The following is a 22,687-nucleotide window of genomic DNA, read 5'->3' as shown; positions in this document are numbered from 1 at the left end:
TCCACCATCTCTTCGGTATGTGTAACTTCGCCCACCGTGAATTGGGTTTGGTGAGGTGTCCCACGGCGAGTTGGCTACGGCGAGTTGGCCTAGACACAAGTTTGCCAAGGGTTTCTAGAAGATATATTCTACATCAGTGATGACGAACCTTTTTCACCTCGGGTGCCAAAAGCGTGCGCATGTGCTATCGCGCTTGCTTGCATGGCCACCCCATAATTTAATGCCCCCCACATGCCATGCCAACTGTGCATGCGTGTATGATCACCCTCCCCCCCCCACTGCCCGTGCATGGCTTCCTTGAAGCCTGGGGAGAGCAAAAACGGTGTCCCCGGCCCCTCCCTGGGGGGCGCCCTCTGGAGGTCAGAAATGGCACATTTTCCGACTTCCAGTTGGCCCAGTAGGTCTGTTTTTCACCCTGCCCAGGCTCCAGAAGTTTTCTAGGCGCCTGGGGAGGGCGAAAAATAGCCCAATGTGCAAACTGGAAAGCCGTTTCCGAACGTCCGGTTTGTTCATTAGTTTTTTTTTTTGCCCTCTGGATGATTCAGGGAAGCTTCCAGAGGGCGAAATACGGCTGAAAATCAGCTGGCCAGTGTGCACATGCACACTGGAGCTGACAGGGCAACGCCTCATGTACCCTCAGAAATGGCTCCGCGTGCCACCTGTGGCATGCGTGCCATAGGTTCTCCATCACGATTCTAGATGCCTAATTCAGACTAAAAAGGAAGAATGATTTAAACCACAGCGCCTGTCTCTTTCTCTGATAAATTAACCTTACATTATCAGGATTGTGTTGTTTCTACCCAAATTCTCAGGTTGTTAATGCTGGATAATTGAATTGTCCACATGTTACACAGAAGACTTAACATCCTGGTGTCTTCTAGATGAATTGGACTCACTCTGAAATACAAGTTACTGCTTTAAAAAAATAGAGGCCAGAGGAAAATCTTTATCAAAACGTTGTACTGAATCACGACAAACAAACAATTGTTAGAAAAGTGTCTCTTTAATTAAAATCTCTAGCATTAAGGTTAAGCAGGGTGTATTGGAGGAAAAAGGAACATTTTCTCCAAACCATGCGAAAGTCATCTAAATTTTTTTTATCAAAGAGAGACGATAATTCAATATTTCTCCCTCTCTTCTCAGCAGTCACCGAAGAATAAAAGTGCTAGAAGCTAGAATCTAGCTCAAAACTCACCAACACACAAAAAAATATCATAAACAAGGTATAAAGCTTGAGCCCTCTGTTGCAAAGTGTTGCCGATTGTACTACCGGTAGCAGAAATGCACTTGGCTCAAGCAACAGCACTTGACATCTCTAGTGTGCTGGGTCCAACTGTTTGGCAAATGGTGAATTTACTGGCTGAATTAACAGATTTGTTTTCCTAATTTGACGAAGATTACTTTCCATGCAGAGAGAAGAATGCCCACCAGCCAACGTGTAAAATGCGCGGAAGAAGCCAACGTGTAAAACGTGAACGAGATGAATGCAAACGAATCGTTTGGGAAGATAAAAATGTGCAAAACGAGATGATTACAACTTCCACTGAAACAATTGTCATAATCCATCAAGTTGCCTTGACGTTGTAGGAATGGAAGTCCCAGCAGTTTTCTTGGCCAAGTAGCTTGTCGATATCTTCTTCCTAGAGGGAATGACTGGCCCCAAATCACCCAGTTGGCTTTGTGCCTAAGGCAGAGCTAGAACTCCCAGTCCCCTGACTTCTAATCCAATTAATCGCTGCACCTTGTTTATAGCAGTATCTTTTTTAGTGGTAGGAATTAATACAGCAGGCCAAAAAGTTTCCAAACTATCATAAGGATAGAGACAGGAATTACCAATTTGTAGGAAATGGATTGGATGGCGTACTGCTATCAGACGAAAATGATCTATTAACAAAAAAGGTAGCAAAAAAACCCCTCAATCTCTGCAGTGTAAGTATACAAAGAAGTCACCAAGAAATGAAGAAAGCAACACGCTACAGGGGAAGTTTATATACAAGGACCCCCCCCCTTTTTTTAAAAGAAAAATCCCCCAAGTGGGACTTTGGCACATGAAACTTCTCCAAATAAGCCAGAGACGATCTCTTCTTCCACCTTGAGCGTGGTTCTGGAGTCCAAACGTGACTATCCTACTTCCGAAGGCCTTATATGATCCCAGGATTAGTAACCGTGTGCTTGTGAAAACACAAGGACTACAATGCGGAATGAAATGCCTATAAATGAGAAAACAAAGGCTTAGGCGGAAGTTTACAGCAAGCTGGAAAGTTGGGTTTTTCCAGCCTAATATTTACATGCAAGGTGGACAGTCTACAAACATGTTTCATTATTCCAGGTGCTTTATGAAATGGAATGGACCTCCTGTAGGCAGTCCAGTAAGAAGACCTAATAGGTCCTCTGATATTGGAGTCCCACCTTTCCTTGGCATGCAAGTTGGCTAAATTCCATGCATGCAAACAATTAACACCCTCCTTATTGTGCTCTTATGGCCATGTAATGGGCTATAACGTGCAGAAAAAGAAAGTAAGAAATCGCAAGTCAAAAGATTTGAAGATGGGAGGAAGACTCCGGAAGCTTCATGTGGTACAGGATACAGCAGCGCTGTCAGTTATGTGTGTTTCTTATAGCAATAGCAGTTAAAAGTTTAAAGGTTTATTGCATTTATATGCCGCCTTATTCCCGGAGGGACTCAGGGTGGCTAATAAACCCAGGGGAGGGGGGTAGTACACACAAGGCAACAAAAACAGACAAGATACAGAGAAAAATTAAAAAAACAATCAACAGTCACACAATTCGAGCGGGGAAGGGAACTCGTCAACCCCAGGCCTGCCGGAACAGACAGGTTTTAAAGGCTATACGGAAAGCCTGAAGGGAGGTGAGGGTCCGAATCTCCGCGGGGAGTTCGTTCCAGAGGGCCGGAGCAGCCACAGAGAAGGCCCTCCTCCGGGTGGTAGCCAGTTGACATTGGCCAGTAGATGGAATACGGAGGCGGCCTAATCTGTGGGATCTAATGGGTCTTTGGGAGGTAATTGGCAGCAGGCGGTCTCTCAAGTACCCAGGTCCAATACCATGAAGGGCTTTATAAGTGACGACTAGCACCTTGAAGCGTATCCGGAGACCAATAGGCAGCCAGTGCAGCTCGCGGAGGATAGGTGTAACGTGGGTGTACCGAGGTGCACCCACAATCGCTCACGCGGCTGCGTTCTGGACGAGCTGAAGTCTCCGAATGCTCTTCAAGGGCTGCCCCATGTAGAGCGCATTGCAGTAGTCCAGTCTTGGGGTCACAGTTAGACTTATATACCGCTTCATAGGACTTTCAGCCCTCTCTAAGTGGTTTACAGAGTCAGCATATTGCCCCCAACAACAATCCGGGTCCTCATTTTACCCACCTCGGAAGGATGGAAGGCTGAGTCAACCCTGAGCCGGTGAGATTTGAACAGCCGAACTGTGATCTCCAGGCTGGAATACTGTAATGTGCTCTACATGGGGCTGCCCTTGAAGAGCATCCGAAGACTTCAGCTAGTCCAGAATGCGGCCCGCGCGAGTGATCGTGGGCGCACCACGGTTCGCCCACATAACACCGATCCTCCGTGAGCTGCACTGGCTACCTGTTGATCTCCGGGTGCACTTCAAGGTCCTACTCACCACCTATAAAGCGCTCCATGGTAGTGGATCTGGCTATTTGAGAGACCGCCTTCTGCCAATTACCTCCCTGCGTCCCATCAGATCGCATAGAGTTGGCCTCCTCCGTATTCCATCCGCCAGTCAGTGCCGACTGGCGACTACTCGGAGGAGAGCCTTCTCTGTTGCGGCTCCGACACTATGGAACAATCTCCCCGTGGAGATTCGTACCCTCACCACCGTCCAGGCCTTCCGCACAGCCCTCAAGAACTGGCTAGCCCGTCAGGCCTGGGGATAATCTTATTTTTGCCCCTCCCGAATGCTGAGTGAATGTTGAGTTTTACTGTCTAATTTACTTTGTGCACATTTCTTTTTTTGTATTGTCCTACACTCCCCTTCCTTTTTTGATTGTAAGCCGCCCTGAGTCCCCTCAGGGAAAAGGGCGGCCTATAAATAAATAAATCTACAAATCTGCAGAACTGCAGTCAGCTGAAGTAGCCTGCAGTGCTGCATTTAACCACTGCGCCACCTCGGCTTCTTGAAGGACATATATTCTATCTCCACTCCGCCAGTTGCCTTGGGTGCCAGTCTGTTTCCAGGGCCAATTCAAGGTTCTAGTTTTGATTTTTAAAGCTCTACATGGCATGGGACTGGGATACTTGAGGGAATTCCTCCCTCCAATTACGTCTGCCCAAGTCTTGCTAAACCCAGCAGAGAGGGCATGCTGCAGGTCTAGCTGGCTGAGGAATTCTGGGAGGTGAAGTCCACAAGTCTTAAAAGTTGCCAAGGTTGGAGACCCCTGGACTAGGGAGCTACACTCGGCGGGTCCTAGCCAGTGGGCCTTTTCAGATGTGCCCACATTATGGAGTCCTCCCTGAAATGAGGCCGGTGTCCATTTTGTCTCTCTGGAAGTCCATCAAACCCTGTTGTGGCATTAGAGCTGGGTAACCTCAGGGGGACTGCTGAAATATTGAAATGTCTCCACTGTTATTAACACCTATTCCCCCCCTCCCGGTTGTTTTTCTTTTAGTTTTATATTTTTTATAATCTTAAAAAGCTTTTAAGAATGATATTCACCACTATTTTGTATGTATTGTTTGTTTTAGTTTTGGTTTATGCTGCCCGCCTGTTTGTGAGATGGGGATCTATGAATTTGATGAAAAATGAATACATAAAAGAAATACATACACACAAACGTGGTAGGAAAAAAGAAATGGGATGAAATGTAATTCACACCATTCAGTAAGCCACTCAAAACCTTTTATTCTTGCAAATCATCCTTGCTTCTTCCATCAATCACATCCAGATAAGGCTTCCTATGCTGTCTTCGATTCATTAAATTCCCCACCTCCTTCATTCGGAGGAGGATCAGTTTCATCCAATCATGATTTTCAATTTCATCCAATCATGACTTTCTCTTCCTTCATAGGATGCTTTTGCACTTCCGTCCTCATTCATTCTCTCCACAATTGGTTCAATGGACTTCTTGTGGCCCGTCACTTGATGTGTTTAATCCACTTTCCTTCAGAACTCTTTCGGAATTGGAAAGTTTGGTCAGAATGACGAATTGCGCATTGCAAACTAATCCTCACCCCTTATGAAGTGATGTGTGCAACGTCATGACACATGTTCAAAAATGGGTGTGGCTAAGCAAGAGTGTGTGTGGAGGAGCACAATTTTCCTTGAAACTCAGCTCCAATTCTTTCAGTATTATTGTCCCTTGGAGCCTAACCTGGAATTATTAACAACGATGAAACCCAACTTGGATACGATACTGATTAACAGAATTGGAAGTTACCTTGTAGGACATCTAGTCCAACCCCCTGCCCAAGCAGACCCTGCATCATTTCTGACACATGGCAGTCACGTCTCTTCTTGAAGGTTTCCAATGATGAAGCTTCCCAAACTTCTGCTCCATTGGTTGATTATCTCACTGTCAGAAAATTTCTCCTTAAGTAGTCACAACTATTTAGATGAAACCAATTCATAGTTTCATAGATATAGTTGCCTATATCTTCAGAAGTCATCTGTTCTACCCTTCCTGGGGCTAAGGGAGTGGGGTGACCTACAGTCATTCAGCTGCCTTCAAGTCAGGGGTGAAATTCAGCAGGTTCTGGAACACTGATAGCGGAAATGTTGAGTAGTTTGAAGAACTGGCAAATACCATCTCTGGCTGGCCCCCGAGTTTAAGGTTTAAGGTTTTATTAACACTTATAGGCCGCCCTTTTCCCTGAGGGGACTCAGGGCGGCTTACATAAAATCAAGGGAGGGATATACAAACAATAACACAGACAACATAAAATAAAATAATGGGCAACATTCATACATCATTCGGGTGGGGGCAATTATCTTTGTCCCCAGGCCTGACGGGCTAGCCAGGTCTTAAGGGCTGTGCGGAAGGCCTGGACGGTGGTGAGAGTACGAATCTCCACGGGGAGATCGTTCCAAAGGGTCGGAGCTACTACTGAGAAGGCTCTCCTCCTTGTAATTGCCAGCCGGCACTGGCTGGCAGATGGAACTCGGAGGAGGCCTAATCTATGAGATCTAATTGGTCGCAGGGAGGTAATTGGCAGAAGGCGGTCTCTCAAGTAGGGGTGGGAATGGAGATTTTGCAGTATCCTTCCCCTGCCATGCCCACCAAGCCATGCCCACAGAACCGGTAGTAAAAAGTTTTGAATTTCACCACTGCTTCAAGTCAAACGTGGGCCTAAAACTCCACCCTAAGTCTTCAGGTTCGGGTGCCTTTAACGACACCACCATAAGTGGCTCTTGGTCATCCACTTAGGTTAGATTAGAGATTAGCCATCTCTACATTTTATTGGCAGTCAATTATTGTTGCCCATTTAGTAAGATCTGGGAGGCTTGGTGTTCTCCAGATCCTATCTCTTGCACAGCCACTCTCTTGGTATATGGCTCAGGATGGCATACAGTTAACCCAGCTATAAAAATATACAAGCACTGATGAAATGGAATAAAGCATGAACCAAATTATGCTGGGAGGCATTCAGCAATTGAAATACTTACTCCAGATGGGTTTACCAATCCTCCTGACTCAGAGCCTGTGAAAAAAATAAACAGGGCCTCAAGACTTTGCAAGATTGGCAGGATTGGTGGTGTCTGACTCATGAGAAGAAGACTCTCTGAGGAAAGGTGCAACAGCGGACAAAGCACACTTCTCCTGGGTCCCATACGATGTCATGCTTTAAACCAGAGTGTTCCAAATTTGACAACTTTAAAACTTATGGACTTCAGCTCCTAGAATTCCCCAGGGAACTTTCAAAATTCTGAGAGTTGAAGTCCACAAATCTTAAAAGTCGCCAAATTTGGAGAGTCCTGGCTTAAGAGATAGAAACTGGAGCACACCACGCCTGCCAGATGTTCCTGAATGGGCCGCAATAATTGAGGACAGGACATTCAGCAAGTAACAAGGCTTTGGTCCACATAGGGCTTTAAAAGTGGTAACTGTTAATGTAATTTTCAATAGCATCCAGAACCCAGCTGGTACTCGTGTACTCACCAAATATTGGCATTATATGGACATATTGAGGTTCACCCAGAACTACCGTGTTTCCCTGAAAACAATAGCAATACCAGCTAGACTTATATACCGCTTCATAGGGCTTTCAGCCCTCTCTAAGCGGTTTACAGAGTCAGCATATTGCCCCCACAGTCTGGGTCCTCATTTCACCCACCTCGGAAGGATGGAAGGCTGAGTCAACCTTGAGCCGGTGAGATTAGAACCGCTGAACTGCAGATAGCAGTCAGCTGAAGTGGCCTGCAGTACTGCACCTTAACCACTACGCCACCTCGGCTCAACAGAGTCTTATTTTCTTTTGACCCCCCCCCCCCAAATAAGTGCTTGGCCTTATTTTGGGGGAGGTCTTATTATTTTTGAGGCGTAGGAGGCCCCTTAACCTCGGCCCACAGCCCGCGGATCAGCAGATCTAGAGAAGGCCAGCAGTTCTGTCTCTGTTTCTGGCACACTCTTGCCAGTCATTGGGCCTTCCGCTCTTTTTGTGGCTGCCACTAAGAGAAGGGGCATGGTAACTGGGGTTTTGGAAGCAGCCGCCGCGAGGCCATTCTGCACAGATGGCAGGTGGATGTCATGCATGTGCCCCACTTCTCCCCCCCCCCCCGCAAATGGCAGGAACCGGCTGCACATACGTTTAAACATTTTAGGGGAGGGCTTATTTTAGCGCATGCACTCAAAAACCGGATTGGGTTTATTATTCAGGGAGGTCTTATTTTCGGGGAAACAGGGTATTAGCACTATAGCATTCTGACGAGCTGTAGCTTCTGAGTGATATTTAAAGACAGCTCCATAGAGAATGCGTTGCATTAATCCAAAATAAAATATTTTCTGACAGGTGGATGCACCCACTCTCACAATTTTAATGTTCTAGCGGGTGGCTCTGGAGCATATGTGAAACTCACGGGCATTTTTGGAATGAAAATAATGCTGGAGGCAACATACTTTTTTAGTCTGCAAAGAGTTTTCATTTTATCACCAGGCAGCAGTATTAGATATAACTAATGCACTTTGAAACCTATTTTTGACATGAAGGGTTTCCTTCTTCAAAAGTCTTTTTAAAAAGTGAAACATACATCATTGTTCTGATATGCAAATATTACAGGACCATCATGCACCCATCTGATTCACTAATCTGAGTGAACTCTGTAATTTTAAACATTGCTTATTTTATACTGGAATGTGGTTTAAAGCATATGTTTACACAATTGTAAGAATATTGATTTTTTCTCCCCACTAGAGGGCACATTTTTGGATCTTGAATGGGAAGGTTAAAATATGAATGAAAGAAGAGTTATCCAAACAGGAAGAAAAGGAAACGTGGGTGGAGTATTAAAAAAAACCCACCTTCTTGGATTATTAATTCTGTTTTTGTGTTTAATCAGTTAAGATAAATTAATCTTAAACATTAATGGCCACTGTTGCCCTTTCTCCTGAATACAATTAATCCTCAATTTATGACTGGAATTGTGCCCGAAATTTCGGTTGTACGTTATAACGGACGCTAAATGGATCCCTTCTCTGCACCTAATTCTATCATCTTTTTTGTAATGGCCATTAAGGGAACATGGTCGTTGTAAAGCAAACATCACAGTTGTTTAGCAAACTCACTGTTTGCTACAGGATGGTTCAAAATTGTGCATGGAATAACATTAAGGGAGGCTGGCGGATCTGGCCTCCCTCATATTATTTGGAAGTTATCGGTTGAGAGTTGGAAGGTCTAAATGTAAATCCATTATGCTCAAATGGAGGCTCTGAGTAGATAACAACACACACACTATGTGAATGTGGAGAGAGACAGAGCACAGCCCATGTGCTGGTACATCATCTACCAGAAAAACATGTATCGATTTATTTTTGGCCAAGAAAGTAGCTTCATTTTGGTGGTTTAAAGTTTGTACACAGAAACTAGATACGGGAAAAAAGGGGGGGGGGGATGGGGCATTTTTTGCAAGAAAATGGACATAAATATGCATTTCTGGCAAAAATACCATAAATCATGGGTCAGGTGACCAGGGAGTGCTGCAAATGGTCATAAACACTGGCCAGCTGTGTAGTGTCCAAAAGGCAGTCACATTTTAGTTTATTGGGCTGTGAATGGAATGAGGGAGTTGCCCGGGTATTTATTTATCCTAATCCTGTATTAAACAGGATTTCTAATGTTGGATTTCCCCCCGTACCAGAGGGAGCCCCCTTGTGGAGTACTGTGAAGCTGTTACCATGGCAACTCCACTGCGCTGAACAGTAGAAGCCATTTTAAGGCACAACAGGCTGTATCTTAACAGAACATGCACCCTGAGGGTTATTAGGGGTGTCTTACAGTATTTATTTTCAGAGAGTAAGTCATCTGTGTACCAAGTTTGGTTGAAATTGCTTAAGGTGTTCCAGAATTATGCTGGAACATACACACACACACACAGCCATTTATATATATAATATTTTGATAATCCAAAACAGTGTTTCATGTGATGCAAACGGGCTTTGTTTTTAACTGCTATTTTGGAACAGTAGTTGAGGTGCTGCCAGGAAATTATGATTGAGGCTTGAAGTTCAACCAGGAAATTTTTGCTGGTCACAATCTTTCATCATTCACTTTCAATCAACCTTGCAGGATTTGGGAGTATAGAAGCAGAAAGGCGAGATAGAAAAGGGATCAATAACAAAATCTTAAGAAAAGCTTGACTGGATCAGGTTTCTGTTGTCCACCTTTCTGTAGCCAGTCAGATGCATTAAGGAAACTCATAAGCATGTCAGAAGGGTAAGAGCTCAGCTCCACTGATGCTCCCTTCTTGTGGGTCTGTATAGGATAGTAATTAAGAATGTTGGAAGCAATCCACAGCTATCAAGACTATCACTGATAGTCGAATCCCACGCGGATTTATTCAGTCCGTATTTAATACGTGACCCATCTTCATATTTGATAGCACCAGACGCCATATATTCAAGCTGTATGCTACATAATCAAGTGTTTCTTTTTATCTGTTCTGAACTAAATGTATATAATGAATATCATATGGGAGAGGAAGAAAAGAGAACCAGTTTGGTCTGGTGCCGTGATGGCGAACCTATGGGAAGCATGCCAGAGGTGGCACGCAGAGCCCTCTCTGTGGGACGTTGCCAGCTGCTTTTTTGGTTTCCAGCCAGCTGGTCTTCGTGGGCGCCAGAGCATCAAAAAACGGCCAAAAAAAACAGGCCGTTTTTCGGGCCATTTTTGTGCACCGGCTGGTCTTCGTGGGCACCAGAGCTCCGGATAATGGTAAAAATACATCCCCAAAACTGGCTGTTTTCTGGGCCTGAAAATGGCGTGAAAAATGGCCTGAAAACTGTTTAAAACTGGTAAAAAAACAGGCATGCAGACGCTGTCTTTGGATTTCCGGTGTGTTCCAGTTTGTGACGAAAAGGTTTGCCATCACTGGTCTAGTGCAGTGATTCCCAAACTTGGCAACTTTAAGACTTGTGGACTTCAACTCCCAGAATTCTCCAGCCAGCAGAGCTGGCTGGAGAATTCTAGGAGTTGAAGTCCACAAGTCTTAAAGTTGCCAAGTTTGGGAATCACTGGTCTAGTGGTTAAGGAACTAGGTGAGGAAGTGGGAGTACGGGAGTTCTAGTCTTGCCTTAACCATGAAAGCCCACTGGGGCACCTTGAGCCAATCACATCCACTCAGCCCTACTCACCTCACAGGGCTGTTGTTGTTGTTGTGAAACTAGGAGGAGAAAGGTGCGTTGAATATGTTCGCCACCTCAAGTTATTTATACAAATAATAAATACAGGATACAAATAAAACCTCCAAACGTGGCACGATACGACGTCGTGGATAATCATGACGAGAACAATAAAAACAACAGTTAAGCACAGAACATAATTTTACACATCTGGAGCAAAAGCAGGACATGCAGCTAGCCATTCTGTGTGACAGTCGTGTACCTTACAGGTTCTACTGAGACAGCTAGTCATTCTTTTGTGGAGAAACAACACCGTTGTGGCCCTTGAACACTAAGCCCGCTTGTTGCAGGAATAAAATGAAAAAATAAAGTGCTTTTTAAAAAAAAAAAACTATGAAATCGCAAAAACCTCTGCAAATATATTTCAGGGAACACCTCTGGATTTAAAATGTAAAGGAAATACATTTCTTAATGCAAGAGAAATCTGTCTTTGAAGATGCAAACCAGTCTTGAATAACTAATTCCATACTTTGGGAAAACTCATCGGAGTTACAATATGCGATGCAATCAGTGGCTCTGTGCCATATAAGGTTTTCAGGGTCAACTTCAGCAAATTAAATTATGCTGGCAGGCAACTCACAACCAATGCAGATCTTTGGGTACAGCCGTTGTATCATCCTTATGCCATGCATCGGTTAACAACCGAACCACCATATTTTTTCCCATAAGTTGCTTTCCAAGGACTGCATTAGTTGACAATATATTGACTATTGCAAAAGTCAAGACAGGATGTAACATCTGGATGGTTCAGGAAGAGTCAGAGCTGGCTCACTAGTTGTTGTGAAAATGTGTTTCTTGCCACAGCTATCATCGGCACATCTAATGAGCTTTCTGAGGGAGTGCAACCCATTCAAAGACAGTTAGAATATTCATGACTGGGAGAGACATGGTAACAAGGTCAGCCAATGAATAGGCATAGCAACTAAGTCAGCCAATGGGAGCTTAAACAAATCTGAGTCTGGGCTGAGAATGGAAACTGAAACTACTCTGTCTGCTCTGAACTGAAAACTCCTCTCTGCTGTACTGCTGCCTGTGTTGCTTGTAACTGCTACTATGTTTGAAGAAAATCTATATTGGTATTGTACATTTATCTTCATGTGTTAATATGCATATAAAGAAGTTAATGAATCCAGCTGAATCAGTTATCTGTGTGCGATTTCTGGATTTGATTTTTCTGCAACAAACCCTGACAAAATCCACATCCAACTTTCTCCTAATTGTATCTTGTCTGGATTTAGTATCGGCTTGTTCTGCTCCTCCAAGGAGTTTAAATCATTATCAAATAAGTAAGTAACATTCAAGGGTGCCAATTGGTAAGGAGCAACGTAGCTTCATGAACATATTGGTGGCACTCCATCCCAGAGCTGCTCATGATTATACCCAGTGGTTTCATGTAGATGTTAAATAGCTTAGGGACAAGACAGAACCCCATGAGATAATGTAGGTCAATAACTTAGAGGCTGACAATAATTCCCCAATAACATCTTCTGGGTGCATCTAAACATCTAAAGTAGCCTCAGAAGATATGAAAGTTGGGATTGAACATATTAGAATTTAGAAACCCAAGAGAACCAACCATGTTGCACTGCCTTCATTTAGTTTCTGGCTTGGGTCATCCACCAGGGTGACCAAAGGAAGCCTCAAAATCTTATCTGGGGTGAAACGAAAATGAGTACAGATAATCATTTTCTTCCAGATGCAACTGGAGCTATGAGGTCTTCACTTCTCAATCTCCTTACTCACGATTGGAAGATTAGAGACTAATTTGTAATTATAAACCATGGCACGACAAAACCGCGCTCCACTAAAGCGCGCCCGATTAAACCGCGTCGCTGATGTTATCAGCAGGGTGACAACAGCGACCGCGGAGAAATTGGTTTGTTTTAAGGTAAGGGTTAGGTTTAGGGTTAGGTTTAGGGTTAAGTTTAGGGTTAGGATTAGGTTTAGCGTTAAGGGTTAGGTTTAGGGTTAAGTTTAGGGTTAGGTTAAGGGTTAGGGTTAGGTTTAGGATTAGGTTTAGGGGGGTTAGGTTTAGGGGTTAATTTTAGCTTTAGCGTTTACAGCGTGCTTTTTTCGTCGCGCTGTGATGACGTCAGCTACGCGGTTTCATCGAGCGCGCTTTAGTCGAACGCGGTTTTGTGGTGGAACCATTGTAAACAACTTCTGTGTCCACTGTTTTTCAATAAAGACTGTATTAATATCTCTTTTAAAGAAGTATAATCTCCACTACACAATGAAAATGTTTTATTTTATTTTTTTATTTTTTTTATGCTTATAACACATTTCTCCTCTGAAAGCTCAGGAAGATTGTCAGAAGGGTCTTTCCTCAATTTACCCCCACAAACCCCCTTGTGAGATAAGCTCTGTTGGGAGAAAACAACCAGCCCAAAGCCACCTCCTGAACTTCAAGGACATGTAGGACCTTGACCTTAGGAATCACCTCCCCAACACATATACACACCGGTCACACACACACATTCATATTCTACACTCCACATCCCTCTAACAGTAACCACAACAACAGATGGGAATGCTGGAATCCAGGAATGAAGAATAGGAGATGAAGGAAGAAGGATGACCGTCAAGGTTGTTGAGAAAGGGACAGAGTGACCAATGGGACGGGGTTGGTGAGGAACACAAAGCTGGACACAGGCAGAAGACGAGGAGATGTGCAAGGCCATACAAAACCAAAAAAAGGGGCACGGACATAGAGAGGAGGAAGCAGAGAGTGACAGAGAACTCCACCTCTCAATAGGTAGTACAATGTAGGGCAAGCTACAGAAAGAGTGGTATACGGATACAGAAAGGAGGAGGAGGAGGTGGGTGTTTGGGTCTTGGATGCAAACGCTTTAAGAACCACAGAGCTGTCAGAATTCAGCAGTGCCATGGGATTGATCTAGAGCAGTGTTTCTCGACCTTGGCAACTTGAAGATGTCCGGACTTCAACTCCTAGAATTCCCCAGCCAGCGAATGCCAAGGTTGCCAAGGTTGAGAAACACTGATCTAGAGTCCACGCCAGGTATGACACAAGAACAATACCCAAGAAACAAACCAATTTTTGAGCAGCTTTGTGGCAAACCGGATTATTTACCATGCAACCATCTCTCTCCCCCTCCCTACCCAAAGGGCATCGGAGGACTTCGATATCTTGATGGGCTATCTTATCTTACAGCCCCTTTCCCTCATTATGAAATACATAAATAAACAATAATAGATCCACCTACCCACAGTGGCAGGGTCACATTTTTTTTTTTGAACCGAGAAAGCAAAATTAATCTTAGACGTATTACCAACTCTTATCATCTCTCCCATTTTTTTTTTTCTTTTTCAGCCAATGGATGATTGTATAAACTGTATTTATACCACGCTGCAATTTCAGAATCAAGGGGCTTTTGTTTAGGTGTTGAAAATTTGTTTCTCAGCAAGGAAGATCAAAAGAAAACAAAACCATCTCCGGGCTGTATTCGTGCCAATTATTGACACCGTTTGTTCAGGGGCTAAAAACCACTGCAAAGCAGAAAGTGTCTTATTTTTTAAAATATAAGAGGCGGACTTCAGATTTCGCTTTGTAACTGTTTCTACAAGAGCTACATGCTTTCTTTTTAAAAATGAAAACTGGGGAGTTTGGCAATTATTGCTTATCTTGAAAGGCAAGTTCATAACAAATTCTTCTGCCAGCCGAAATGGGCGATACCAGACTAGACTGAAAATATTTTTTGACCTAATGTCAGGAGAGGTTCCATGTTCCAAATTCATTTCCATCTAGAGCAGGGGGCTCCAAACTTGGCAACTTTTAGGATCCCTGGATTTCAACTCCCAGAATTCCTCAGCCAGCAACAGGGAATTCTGGGGGTTGAAGTCCACAAATCTCAAAATTACCAAGTTTGAACAGTTCCGTTTCTAGAGCATCACTGCGTACATCGTTTTTTTAAAAAAAATACTCTGCTCAAAATACGCTGGCACTGAGAAAAAGTAAATCAAGAGGAAGGAAGAGGCAGGGCTAAAAGCTAGATTGACAAAAGCATCCATGTTATTACCTGTCTAGGTGTGAGCATTATCCCCAGCTATACTTTCAGAATCAAAATCTGTTTTGCTTTTAGGTCCCGATTCGTTCCAGCTCTCTATGCAGTCTGAAGCAGCATCGTCATCTATACTCCGCTGACTATTTTGGCTAATCTGAACATCAGATGGTTCTGGACTTTCTGCACTGAGCTTCCCAACTTTCTGGCTCCCCTTGTTGGGTAGCTGAACATCCTCATGATTATTCTTTGTCCCAGGTGGCTTGGGACCCTTAGTTTCTACACATTCATCAGTGACGCTCTGCTGTTGATACTGGTCTAGCCATTTCAAGGTCCCCATTCTTAGTGAGCTTCTGTTCTCCTTAAACCAACGGACTATTTCTGTTCTGGTGAGTCCCGTCTGAGCTGCCAATTCATCATACTCCTGTGGGGAAGGCCACTGAGTTCTAACAAACGTACTCTTCAGTAAGCGGACCTGCTCTTGACTGCTTGGTGCAAAGGCCGTGGAGGACTTAAGCGAAGACGTTGGGGGTTGAGAGATGCTGACCTGCTCTGTTGGATTGGTTGCACCGTTAGAAGCAACTGGGTCCTTATTCTTTACGCTTGATCCCATTGAGTCTAAGACGGCTTGTTCCATATTATCCCTAAGTTTTCTCCGCTCAGCAAACCAGCATTCAACCTCTTTTCTGGTCATCCTGGCATCGGTCCTAAGCCTTTCCAACTCGATATGTGTCGGAAAAGCGTTTTTAAGGAAACTCTCCTCGAGGATGGCGATTTGTTTTTGAGTTTTTCCTTTGAACTGCTGGAAAATGAAATCCGGATAGGGATGATAGGTGTGGTCCTGTCGTGCGCTACTTAGAGCAAGTTGGTCCTTGGCTACAGAGTCACTCGTGATATGGCTTATTCCCCGCTGAGTCCGGTAACGATAGTCGCTGAACCACTTCTTGATCTCAGTCCTTGAGAGCCCAGTGACTTCAATTAGCCTGTAAACTTCCGCATCGTCAGGAAACTGAGTGACAATGAAGCTTGCCTTCAGAGAAGCAATCTGTTCCTTGGTTTTTTTGCGGTCGCTGGGTGACGTTGCCAGTACGGTAGAGTGTGGCACTGTTGTTGTGCTTACTGGAGCAGCAGACACATTCTGCTTGGCCAAGGCTTCTGTTGGGTTGACATGCTGACGTTTGGCTTCTGGGACAGCCAGCTGGTTCTGCCCACCCCGTTTTTGACCCTGGTTGGCAGCTACTGTGAGGGTAATTGGGGAAACATTTGATCCGTTCGAGACTTGGGTCAATACCAGGCCAGTCTGACTGAGTATCTGACAAGGCACAGCTGTCTGAATCAGTGGCTGGGGCATCTTGGCTGTGGCAACATGGGCTGGGAGGACAGCAATGGTCTGGTGTGTTGGTTGGATGGTGCCATTGAACATCTTCTTCCTTGCCTCTTCCACCTCTTCGGGAGACCAGCTGATGCCGTGCTTCAAGCGCTGAGTGGCAAACCAAATTCGAATCTGCTCTTCGGGGTGCTTGGAGGCGGCAGTCAGCCACGACAATTCTGCCTGTGTAGGATACGGAAACTTGTTGAAGGAGCTGATCATGGTAGAGTTAGTGTCTAGTGCAGAATTGTATTTGGTACTATTCAGGGGAACAGGGACTTTGGGAACTAGGTTGATATTTGGCGGGAGCTGTACGGAAGGCATCACGTGGGCCAGGATATCTTGAAGGACTTCTGCTCCATTAATACAAGTAATTGACTCAGTGATATCTGGAGGAAGTTGAGGAACCCCATCAAGATGGTTGTCAACTGAAGCTTTCTTGGCCTCACTTTTAGGCTTTCCTGGGTTAATGATCTGGGCTCCTTTGTTTGTATCGCCTGTCCCTTCATAGTCAACGGTTTCAACCACAGTTGGACCGCCTGTCACCTCAATGGATTGTTCTAGGACTGTCTGATTGTTGAGCTTGATTAACTTAAGCTTGAAATTGTTTTCTCCTGGATGGAGCTTTGCGTTGTGCTCGGATAAGGAATCGTACTTTTTGGTTGTAAAGTTACATTCGGAGCATACGTAGAGGGGGTTGAGAATCACATTGGGGTGTTGCGTGTCTATATGCTCTGTGAATTCGTTCAGGTTCTGGCTGGAGAACGGGCAGTACTTACATTCGTAACCACCGAGGGTTTTCCTTGTTGGGTTGGCTGGAGAAGATTTCCCCTCGATCACTTCACAGTCATTCTCAAAAACGTCCTTGCTGGCTGCCAAATTATTTTCTAAGTCCTGCTCGGGAGCACCAGGTGCTTTCCCTACACTGCAGTCCATGGGGTCACCAGACTCCGGGGCTTCAGATGCTCGTACCATACATGGAGTTGTTGACTTCCGTTTGCTTGCCATGACCGCTGTAGAAGTGCCGTTGGAAGCAACAGTCCCACAGGTGTCCTCTTAAATGCTTTTAGCACTTCCAGGAATAATCCCAGGGTGGACTCTAAAGAAGACTAGTGCCATCCGTAGCCGTTGGCCGTGACCCACCATACAAAGTGATCTGCATTACACCTGCATTATAAAACAAGATACACATTGTTAAAATGTGCACATCTTCCCTCTCTCTGAAGGAAATAAGGGCAATCATAACACTACTTTTAATCCTACCTTTGGAAAGGCCGAGAGTTATAAATTACAAGTAGCCCTCAACACATGGCCACAATTGAGCCCAAAATTTCTGTTGCTAAGTGAATCTGGCTTCCCCATTGCCTTTGCTTATCAGGAAAAGGATTACGTGACTCTGGGACTTCATAAATACATGCCAGATGCCCAAGGTCTGAATTTTGATCATGTGACCATGGAGATGCTGCAATAGTTGTAAATGTGAAAAAGTGTCATAAGTCAGTTTTTTCAGTGCTGTTGTAACTTCAAACAGTCACTGAATGAACTGTTGTCAGTCAGGGAGCACCTATATCCTTTTAACAATAGTGTCAAGAAAGCTAATAAGAAGGGTTTGCCCCATTAGTAATTAGGTGGTAATTATTTGAGAAGGCCAGGTATTGTGGCTTGTCGGCCGCCAGCCCCTCCAGAAGTCAAACCAGAGGTGGAGTGGGAGGTGAGGTCAGCATCAAGGCAATTGGAGAGCTCCAAGGGTGAAGAAGGGATGGAGATATCAGAGATAGAGACATAAGCGGAGCCTGGGCTGTCCATCAGCTCCCAGATGGAGAGGCAACAGCCCCTAAGTCTGAAGGTGGCTGATGAGGAAGAGGAGGAACAGCTGGGCCCTGTGCCTGACGTGCGGAGGCGCAGAAGGCAGAGGAGAGGAGAGCAGCAGAACGCTATTGGCCAGTCATAGGGATGGAGGAGCCACCACTGCTAAGCCCCACCTTAGCTCTGTGGATAAAAGGCAGGGGGCGGAGATGAATAGGTGTGACTATTCGTCTCCCTGTTGGTCAGGCACTGATAGTCTGAACTTCTGAATCCTGTCTGGAACTTTATCGGAATTTTTTCGTGGAATCTGCTGCGCTGAGAGTCGGCACGCCTTCTGAGCGTGTGTGTGTGTGTGCATGTCTCTGATGCTGGAAACGAGTGAGCGCACCTTCCAGGACTTCCTTTACGAGTGTGGGGAGAGAGAAACTCCTGGTGTATTGGGGACATTTCAGGGGGAAAGGGAGGGAGCTTCGATTTCCACTTAGAGATTTTGTTAGCCTGCTGTGTGAGAGAGCGAGCCTGGGCTGGGGCTGCTGATGCTCCTAATAAAGGGAACATTTCGTTACAAACAGTGTGCTTTGTTAGTGTATTCATGATCGGGAGAGACATGATAACAAGGTCAGCCAATGAATAGGCATAGCAACAAGGTCAATCAATGGGAGCTGAAACAGCTAGGGGCCAGGGCGTGTTTTAGCCTGCAACCTTCTAAGTCTGTGCAAAGAATTGAAACAGAGACTTAAAAAGGAGCGAGTCTGCTGCTCTAAGAAGTAAACTAGCAGTCTGTCTGGGCTTGTCTACTGATATGAAACTAACTGTTTGCGTTTGCCTGTAACTCTCCTGCCTTGGGTTTACTTGAAAGAACCACCTGTTGGTATTGTACATTTATTCATCTATTCTTATGTATATAAAGAAGTTAATGAATCCTGCTGCATCAGTTATCTGTTTGTGCTTCTGGAGCTGAATTTATGCAACAAACTCCGACATGCTTGTCATGTTTGGGAGCCGGGTCAGAACACCAGAGCGATGTAAGATACACTCAAAAAATATGCTGGAAAAAAAGCAGAAGTATTTTTATTAGGCTGCCAAGAAAATGCATGGAAGTAGCCCATGTATCTCATCTGGTCTCATGAATGACCCAACAATGACTTGGCTTCTTAAAATGAAATCTATAACAATATTGAGTCTCATGGAAATTCATACCCCAGAAATATGCTTCATTTATTTTCTAACAAGCATCCTAAAGGTCTTTAACCCAAATGCATGGAATATATCTGCCAGATGAGCTTCAATTCCCCAACCCTCTGTCTCCAGCTGCTTTTATTTATTTCCAATGAAAAGGAGTGGGTTAAGATTTGTTCTACCTCCCCACAACACGGCTGGTGACCACTTGACTATTAATAAATCAATAAAGAAACAGGACTGTCAGAGGATGTTTTAACATGTTTCCCTTAATGTGCTCTCAATGAGACAGAACTGCTGCATAAGGCAGAAAACTGCAGGAGGAGCACCAAGATTACCAAGGAACTAATATGTTTTATTGGGGGACAAAAATGTACTGGAAAGAGGCAGGAGCTGGGGCAAGCAACAGGAACTCACCGCATTGTGTGGAGCTCGGGTTTTGAACCCGGGTTGTCAGCTCTCCAGCTTACAAGTCAGCAGTTAAGACTGCTGTGGCTCAGCAGTCTTAACTGCTGAGCCACAGCAAGATACATAGGGTTAATTTTGGGATGCTTTCTCCATGCCCACTCTGGCTTGGATTCAGATTTCTCTCCTCAGGCCATTGTCTAGGGCTAGGCTGTAGCTCTTCCTCATGTCTCCCAAGGTTATTCTCACATATTAGAATTAAGAAGGACTTGTCTCAGTCTTTTACATACATTACATTCTTGCTCTGGACTTGAATTTCTTTTATCTGGTTGTTGCCTTGGCAACAGCTCCTCCACCTGTCTCTCAAGGCCGTTCCCTCTTCCTTCTACACCAAGACAAAATGCTATGGCCTGCAAGTGGGTGGCTGGACCATTATCCTACTTCTCAGCAATTCCAGAACAACAAACCTTAAAACATAATTTAGAAAAGAGTTATCCAATGACCTGTTTCCAAGAAAATGTGAGCATGAAAGGCATGGCATATTCCAAAGATGTAAATGCCCGTGAAGTTATACCTTTCCTTACTAACTAGGCAAGTGATCCTGGGAGATATCTACCCATTCTTTCTCCTCGTGCATTTTTCTTTCAAAATTCCTCTTTGGGAAATGATCAAGGATGCTGAGAGTTGCACAGATCTTGGGGCTTCGAGTTCGGGGACATTCATTTGATCATTCCTGGTTCTAAGAAATCTGAAATGTCTTGCCTTAAAGGGCATAGTTTTTTGATGCCTCCAGACATGCCAGGCCTTGCATGTCAAAACGTGGGTAGGATCTGGGCAAAGAAAGAAGTAGAGGCAGAATAAAAGTTACATTTTAAATGTAATTAAATTTGAATGCTATTGAATTAATAACAATTCTCTCTTCTCCCACTTTAAAAATGACCACAGAAAAGGATGCCAGGGGGCGGCTGGTACTGTTGTCGGTGGAAGTTATCTGATACTTCTGTTTTCTTTCCGCCTGGCCATCTTCTCACAAAACATTTCTCTGATAGCAAATGACCATTGGCTTACCTAAAGGATCATTTTCTGTACGCTGTGAGGAGAGTCCAAGCATGGGTTAAACTCAGCCAATCTGCCCAGGACTGAATTGAAACTTTAGCCACGCCTCTGGTGTTGCCTTGACTGCCAGATTTTTCAATGAAGGTGTGGATCTGTGCATGTTGAAAGTTAGTCCAAGTAAGTCCATAAAATCGTCCAAAGTACAAATCGACAGCGGAGAAAGACCCCAGCATGGGGTTGGACTCTCCTAGCAGCGTACAGAAAACGACCCTTCAGGTAAGCCAATGGTCATTTTCCTGTACACTGCTTGGAGAGTCCAAACATGGGACATACCCAAGCTAAATGTCACTAGGGCAGGAAACTGATGAGTCCATGGTCTCTCCGCTGGTATGAATACCCTATAGGACTCGACTCCCAAATGCCCCCTCCGCAGAAGCTAATTTGTCCAATTTGTAGTTCTGACCAAATGGAGATAAGGAAGTCCAAGTAGCCGCCCTGCAAATCTCCCCTATTAGTGCCTGGGTCGCCCAGGCTGCGGTGGTGGCGGCGCTCTGTGTAGAATGTGCAGTAATATGGCGTGGCACCGATCTGGATTGCAGGACATAAGCGAGGGTAACAGACAACATCCGATGGTAGATGCTTTGTGACCTTGGGATGCACGTTGAAAAGAAACGAAAAGTGACATAGAACATCTGAACACTGCCGTGCTTGATGTACCTTCGTAGCATGCGATGAACATCAAGCATATGCCATCTTTATTCCCTCGGTTGTTTGGGATGCGGACTGAAATCCAGAAGGACAACTTCCTGGGCCCGGTAAAACCAGGAGGTGACCTTGGGAATAAATGCTGGCTCTAGCCATAGGACCACTCTGTCAGGATGTATCAGACATAAGTCCTCCCGAACCAACAGTACTGCCAACTCTGAGATCCGTTGCGTGGACAATTGATGGCAATTAAAAAGTTGGTCTTAAATGTCAGATGTTTCAGACTGGCCGAACATAGTGGCTGAAAGGGCATGTCTATTAGGGCCCATAACACGACCTCGAGTTCCCATGATGGGTACCGATGGATGACTGGTGGTCTCAGGCTGGTGGAGCCCCGTAGGAAACGACAGATGATGGGGTGCTGGCCAAGTGACGAGTGACTATTAGGCGCAAGGATCGTGGATAAAGCAGCCACCTGATGACTGAGGGTGTTAGGTGCCAGGCCCTGGTCCAGTCCATCCTGTAAATAACCCAAGACTTGAGGAACGGTAGCTGCAGCCAGCGTTACCTCGTGCACCACTTTTCAAAGGACCTCCAAGTGGCGTCATATATCCTGGTCATGGCAGGTCTTCTGGACGCCTGAATGGTGTAGATGACCTTGTCGGAGAGTCTGCCCTTGCTCAGGAGATCCCTCTCAAGTGCCAGACGGCTAGTTGCAGCCACTGGAGCTTCGGATGTTGTAGAGCCCTCTTGCTGGGGGATCCACCAAGGTGAATTGATGGACAGACTCACGAGAGCGGAGAACCAGGTCCTTCTGGGCCAGAAGGGTGCCACGAGCAGGACCTCCGTGCCCTCCATCAGTATCTTTTGAATCACTCTGGGCAGGAAGGGCAACGGAGGAAATGCATGTAGAAGTTCCAGCAGCCAGGGGCAATGTAGGGCATTGACCCCCTCCGCTTGCGGGGTGTAAAACCATGTGAAGAACCTGGGAAGGTGAGCATTCGCCAGGGTGGCGAATAGATAGACTACCGGTTGGCCGAACCTCTGCGATAGACGATGGAGCAGGTCTGGGTGCAGGCGCCACTCTGAATGGTCGACCATGGCCCTGCTCAGCCAATCCACCTGGGTGTTGTTCACCGCAGAGATGTGCTCCGCTTGAATTGAGCACAGGTGTCTTTCTGCTCACATTCCCAGGGATTCGACCTCCGCCATCAGGGACTTGGATCAGGTGCCTCCTCGGCGGTTTATGTGTGCCTTGGCCGCTACATTGTCTGTGAGGAT

At 45.2% G+C, this 22,687-nt stretch overlaps 1 protein-coding gene across 4 annotated transcripts in view; it reads right to left on the bottom strand.

Moving 5' to 3' along the window:
* Nucleotides 1-984: 984 nt before the first annotated feature.
* Nucleotides 985-22,687, bottom strand: part of ZHX2 (zinc fingers and homeoboxes 2) — a 75,855-nt gene continuing 54,152 nt past the window's right edge. For 2 of the 4 annotated variants that reach the window (XM_032222432.1, XM_032222429.1), the window contains one exon: nt 14,397-17,422. In XM_032222432.1, coding sequence (XP_032078323.1) covers nt 14,909-17,263 — 2,355 coding nt within the window. In that variant the 5' untranslated portion in view covers nt 17,264-17,422 and the 3' untranslated portion in view covers nt 14,397-14,908. Of the gene's footprint in view, nt 2,211-14,396; nt 17,423-20,219; nt 20,476-22,687 lie in introns of those variants that run through there. The other 2 variants (XM_032222430.1, XM_032222431.1) reach the window with 2 other exon arrangements.

Source organism: Thamnophis elegans, chromosome 8 (assembly GCF_009769535.1).
Source record: "Thamnophis elegans isolate rThaEle1 chromosome 8, rThaEle1.pri, whole genome shotgun sequence".
In the NCBI taxonomy this organism is placed as follows: Eukaryota; Metazoa; Chordata; class Lepidosauria; order Squamata; family Colubridae; genus Thamnophis; species Thamnophis elegans.
The sequence above is the reverse complement of the archived record's forward strand: the minus strand, read 5'-3'. Positions and strand labels throughout refer to the sequence as shown.